This window comes from Eurosta solidaginis, chromosome 3 (genome assembly GCF_040869045.1).
Source record: "Eurosta solidaginis isolate ZX-2024a chromosome 3, ASM4086904v1, whole genome shotgun sequence".
NCBI classification, from domain to species: Eukaryota; Metazoa; Arthropoda; class Insecta; order Diptera; family Tephritidae; genus Eurosta; species Eurosta solidaginis.
The window spans coordinates 94,942,430-94,948,775 of NC_090321.1; the positions used below are offsets into that span (position 1 = coordinate 94,942,430).

General features: G+C 39.0%; 1 protein-coding gene and 1 long non-coding RNA gene across 4 annotated transcripts in view; one reads left to right on the forward strand and one right to left on the reverse strand.

Annotated features, from left to right (window-relative positions):
- The window catches only part of Pgls (6-phosphogluconolactonase), a 28,130-nt gene extending 26,181 nt beyond the window's left edge, over window positions 1–1,949 (reverse strand). For all 3 annotated transcript variants that reach the window (XM_067772796.1, XM_067772795.1, XM_067772794.1), the window contains exons 1-2: window positions 1,846–1,949; window positions 1,060–1,258 (exon numbers count right to left, since the gene is read on the reverse strand). In XM_067772796.1, coding sequence (XP_067628897.1) covers window positions 1,060–1,177 — 118 coding nt within the window. In that variant the 5' untranslated portion in view covers window positions 1,178–1,258; window positions 1,846–1,949. The remainder of the gene's footprint in view (window positions 1–1,059; window positions 1,259–1,845) is intronic.
- Window positions 1,950–2,291: 342 nt separating this feature from the next.
- LOC137246540 (uncharacterized) lies at window positions 2,292–3,968 on the forward strand. Its single transcript, XR_010951543.1, has 3 exons — window positions 2,292–2,509; window positions 2,575–3,119; window positions 3,173–3,968. It is a non-coding gene; the product is annotated as an uncharacterized lncRNA (long non-coding RNA).
- Window positions 3,969–6,346: the final 2,378 nt, after the last annotated feature.

The following is a 6,346-nucleotide window of genomic DNA, read 5'->3' on the forward strand; positions in this document are numbered from 1 at the left end:
CAGATGAAGATAAAATGGTGAATTATCCAAATGAATTTCTAAACTCCTTAGAAACCAAGGAATGCCTGCGCATATATCAACTTTGAAATTTGGCTCACCAATCATGCTTCTTCGGAATTTAGACCCACCAAAATTGTGCAATGGAACCAGACTTTGCGTTTAGAAATTAATGCCGAATGTAACCGAAGCCACAATCATCAGAGGTAAAAGCAAAGGTGAAGATGTGCTCATACCACGAATCCCAATGATTCCTAGAGATTTGCCATTCCATTTTAAGCGCTTACAGTTTCCTGTACGCCTTGCTTTTGCAATTACAATCAACAAAGCACAAGGACAATCGCTTACTGTCGCAGGCTTAAATTTAGAGTATATGCTTTTCCCATAGCCAGCTATGTTGCTTGCTCTAGAGTTGGAACACCAAAAAATTTGTTTATCTTTGCACCGAAAGAATAAACCAAAACTATTGTGCACCCACATGCATTACAATAAGATACAAGAATTAAATGTATTAACAGAATGTTTCACCAAATATGCGTACAAAATGAAATTCAATTTACAGAAAAATAAATTAAATTATCAACAAACAAAACAGAAAAAGTAACGCAACATTCATTCCATCTCGGGCGTTACAACGTACCCCGGGTAAAGCTAGTTTTTAAATAATCTACAAATAGAAACGAGGAATAAGTTTTCTACAAAAAGGAGACAATTTTTTTAAATATAATTTCATAAAGATGATTTTGTTTAATAAATTAGTTTTTTATTACTATTTCTCATGGCTGGGATACCCAGTACCACTCTTAGTTCTCACGTATGAACTGCCTTGTGGTACCCGGGTACCCAGCCATGCGAACTAAGAAAAAAATTATTCATGAACAGGACGGTTAAACACCTTCGGACTATTGATACTGAGGTCAAAGCTCGTCCAACGTTTTGGGACGCGCATTAGCAGTTGGGCCCCGATATAAATTATTACCTGGAAAACGCGTAAGTATAACCAGTATATCAGATACCGATAGAGAATTGATTTGACCTTTAACAACCTTCATATTAACTCACCAGATAATCCGACACGAAATACACCGCTTTCATCGAGTGCCCTTTTTGCACAAATCGATATTTCACTGGCGAGTTTCGCAGTGACTTCAGATTCATCAGCTAAAACTATTACAGTCATTTTATTATTATTAAATTGATCAGTTCTGCTATTATCAAATAGCTTTTTTTTAAACTCTGCTATTAAATATAAATCTGAGCGTTATGCGGCAGTTACTCACGAACGTACGTACCAAAAACGTGTCAGCTGACACGACCTATCTTATGAGTGTGCAATGTAAACGAAAACTCACCGACGTGCAACGCCCGTACGTACGTAGCCCGGAACGTAGAAATCAAAACAATTTTGATTTTTTCCGTAAGAACGTGTCAGCTGATCGCTCTCTCACTAGACAGAGTTGACTAGTAAATTTTTGTACGCTAATTTTTGACCGTTTGCAATTTTAAGCAAAAACGCCTAATTAAAGTTTGAAAAATTGTGAAAATAATTCGAAATAATTATGTAAAAGTGCTGATTATAAATATTTTATCTATTTATACTTATTTAATATGTATTCCGGCCTTTTACAATATCAAAAATTAAATTGGAAAAAGTTGATGTTTCCATAAGCATACATGCAAAATGGTCAATGGCAACAGTGCTTATCTGTAAACAATACACACACAAATATGTTATGTACATGTACACAGACGCACACATTGATTCCTACGGGCTTGAGAGTTCGGTCAAACGTGCTTCGTACGACAAACGTTCTTACGTACGGCACACGTCGGTGGGTAACTGCCGCATTAATCTACTGAACAGCTGAGACCCTTCTACAAAAACAACTTTGAAAATTTGTGTCTTTTCACAGCCAGTGATGCTAGCGTACCTTCGATATATTTTAGGAATGCAAATATTAGTCGACTATGAAATCGTCTTAAGGCCGCGGCACAATCCCATTTTAATATAAAGCGCGTTCTATTCTAAGCGAGCACGAAAAGAACACTCGCTTATTCATAGAATTACATTCAAAGCAATAACACTAACTCGCTTATTTTATCCAGTCCTCGCGAAGTCGGCTAATCAATAACCGAGTTGAGAGGTAGTGTTGAAAATAGAAAAAATTGCTCTATTGTGAATGAAGTCTAAAATACACCAAGGACATTTTTTGACATATAGAACTATCGCAGCCAACTTCACTCAAAAAGCGCAAAACAAAACAAAAGAAAATAAATCTTTTGTTAGTTGCATATATATTTTATGCTGCATAATGCCACAACAGCCGGTCTATCCTCCACAACCTGGTCCACCTGGTTATCCTCCACAACCTCAGCTGCCAGGTTATCCTCTACAACAACCAGGTGGTTACATGGGTCAAATCATGCCACCAACACAACCTGGACAGGCGCCAATGCCCAGTCAGCCACCCATGCCGGGTCAACCCCAATACCCAGAAGTCCTGGTTATAAGGTATGCTCATACAACTAATATATTTCAAATATTGCTGATGATTATTTTTCTATTATTTTCTTTAGCAACCACCTGCACCTGGTCTGGTATATATCAACAGCCGGAACAGTATGATGAAGCCCAACGCCATTTGGATCCCGTTCAGATGCCAAATCCGATAAGCGAAATCTTTGAAAATCAAAATAGCGCTGGTTATGCTTTTATTACTAATCAACAGGGTTTATTACCACCACTGGTGACCACAAAATATGTGGTAGAAGATCAGGGTAACTCCTCGCCACGTTACGTTAGGTATTGATATTCGAAATTAATGTTTTGTTTGGCAATTATTTGTATTGCATACTTGCAACAGCTGATTTATTAAAAACAACAGCTTTGTCCTTTACACTTACCATCTCACCAATGGCACGCACGGTTGAGGGTGAATATGAGCCACTCATGTCCAACATCAACGCTGTACGCACTACATTGGGTCCACGCAGTATGGACAAGCATATTGTTGATTGCAGTGGTAAGGCCACAATTTCAAATGTTGGTGCAAACATTATGAAACTATTGGATATCCAGCCGTAAAACTCTAGTCGACATCGCCAAATGTCAAGATGCTGAGGTAAGTTTTTTGTTATATTAGAATGTGTGGAATAAAAATGTTTCTCTTATCAGGTCGGCGATGGCACCACTTCAGTAGTACTTGAAGCAGGTGAAATCTTAAAACAAGTTAAGCCATATGTTGAGGAAGGCGTGCATGCACGTATCATCATTAAAGCTATACGTAAAGCATTACAATTATGCATGACCAAAATATGACATGGCTGTACATGTCGAAGCGCCAATCGAAGGAACAACAACAATGTGCTTCATTGGAAAAATGCGCTGCCACAGCAATGTCTTCCAAACTTATTCATCAACAAAAAGATTTCTTTTCTAAAATGGTTGTGGACGCTGTACTTTTCTTAGATGGATCCAACGTCATACAAAAAATTTAAATCGCATTATTAAATATAGAATAGGAATTCAAGGCTGAGCGTGATAAATCTGAAGTACGTATTGATAATGTTCAAGAATGCTGAATAGCGTATTTTGTACAATAAACTAGCTAAGTAAGGCGCCGTTCTAGTGTTATCTAAACTACCAATTGGTGATGTTGGTACACAGTATTTTTCAGGTTGTGATATGTTCTGTGCTGTTCGTGTACCAGAAAAAGATTTGGAACGTACAATGAAAGCTTGTGGTGGTGTTGATATGACTACAGCTAATGATATTAATTCAAGTATTTTAGGTCACTGTGATTACTTTGAAGAACGTCAAGTTGGTGGTGAACGTTTCAACATTTTCCAAGCTTTGATTGTGGGTTTGACATTGATTTTATTTTCATAGTTTATAATTATTTAAAGGTTGCGTTAATGCTTGAACATGTACATTGATTTTACGTGGCGCTGCCGAACAATTTTTGGAAGAAACTGAGCTTCGTTACATGATGCTATAATGATTATGCGGTGTACAATTAAGCACGATTTTGTTGTTGCTGGTAAGTTAAAATACAAATTGAAAAAATTTCTAATCTTAGGGCTCATTCTCTATTACGAAACGAACTTTCGCTGCGGATCAGATACGAATCGCTAATGTATTTGCACTATGCTAAACAATGGCAACTTATCACTTGACAATTACTTTTGCCTTCCTGTTAGAATACCAGAGAATAGAGAATACCATTGCTAGACGAAATCGTTTGGAGGCGAATCGTTCGTCTGAGCTATCGTTCGCAATACAGAATGAAGCCTTTAAATTGTTAAGTAATATAATGAAAAGATTGTGTCCAACTCCCGAAGAAAAAAACTATAAAATTTGTGTCAGTGAAATGATAATTATTGGTCTTGGTTGTTAGTTTTGAGGCATCGTCTTCGAGTGCCTTCTGATGTTGTTGTTGTTTTTGTAGCGATTAGGTTACTCCCCGAAGGCTTTGGGGAGTGTTATCGATGTGATGGTCCTTTGTCGGATACAGATCCGATACGCTCCGGTAACAGCACCATTAAGGTGCTGGCCCGACCATCTCGGGGACGATTTATATGGCCACATTAAACCTTCAGGCCATCCCTCCCTCCCCACCTCCAAGTTCCCTGAGGAGCTTGGGGTCGCCAGAGCCTCGTCTGTTAGTGAAACGGGATTCGCCGCTCGAAGGTGAGGTTGACAATTGGGTTGGAGAAGCTATATATTGCGCTGGCAACCTGAAGGGTTGCGCTACACATCCCCTTGAATCTGATATTTTAGTCGCCTCTTACGACAGGTATACCTACCGTGGGAATATTCTGACCCCCTAACCCGCTGGGGTTAGCAACTGGTGGTCGGGATTGCTACTGTTCGCACATCGGGAATTGTAGCTCCTAAAAACAGCCGAAAAAACTGGAGGCTACCTGTGCAACTAGAGGCATGAGTATTAAAAGAACCATTATATCAACGGTAAGTCGCCTTTGTGCGTGACCGCCAAGGAGCCACAAACTGCGCCGAAATATACAGACAAAAGTGTGACCATTTTATGTATCTATTTCTTTTCAGCAGACGCTGCACTTCCAAAGACCGGGGTTATGTTCGAAGCCTCTCTGGAGTAAGTGAATGAGGGACAATCCCTCCGCAAGGAGCTACTCCGTAAACCTCTAATCCACATATACTTACGTAGTTGCTAACTAATTTTAATCTCTTATATAATAATTATATGGAACTGCATTTATTACAGTTTATATAATGTTATTTAGTTTTATTTTCTGCTTATAATTTTTGATTCATAACCCATTAGTTTAACAGCAAGATAACTTTAAAATACACTTGACGAATGCGTTAAGGGCTGGTGAAAACTGGGAGGATTTTCAAAATTAATTTTATAAAATATATTGTTGCAACTCATACATAATAAAAGTTGCTGTGTTTCAACCCAAGTACATGCCACAATCCCAGGTATGACTTTGTACGTTTCTTGAACGAAATAAGTATCCATTTGGTTATCGTAGCTGAAATGCAATTGCACCACCTGCTCTTCATCTGTAAAATACAAGCAACGCCTACGTGGTGCATATACGTAATGACTATACTGTGCTCCTGTATGGCGGTAGCCACGGTTATACCACACACCCGGACTTGTCATGGCGTAGCCCAGGGTTATTTTTTATAAGCGCGGCCGAAGGCCGCCAATGCAGAAAGGTTTTCTGCGCAAAAATACTATGGATTTCACCCCCGGTTTCGGAGGGACCCGTGGGTATTTTTTCGGTTTTTCGTTAATATCTTTTGAACGGGTAAAAAAAGTTAACTTCCGCTTTCGGATTCTTAATCTGGACGCGAATACGCGTCTTTAGATACCTCACTCGAAAATGTTGGCCCAAATTTCGGTGGGTACCGTAAACTGCACTATTACCGTGCCTTTTCACTTGCTACGTAACGTATACAGCTAAATCCTACATTGGGTGCAGGAACCATACAACGTACGCCACCTCCAGCATCATTTAGTCAGTCAACTGCATGTATTGATTTTACCGAACTAAAATAATAAACCTGACCGCTTCGCATAAGTAACAAAGCATTCATTTCTAGTATGAATATATCGTTCGCAATTTGGTCAAATTATTTTTCTTTGTACGTCACGCTCTTTGAATACAAATTTAAGCAAATATTCATCATTCCATGTTACAAAAACCGTCTTTCCAGCATCTGTACCATGATTGGTTAAGCCAAGCGGCTGGAATAATGTATCATCGTCAATAGACCACAGCAGCTTTTCGAATTCCTTGTCATCAGCATCTTCCCAAACAACCTCTACCTCATCTATGTCCATTGCCACTATGGGTGGCC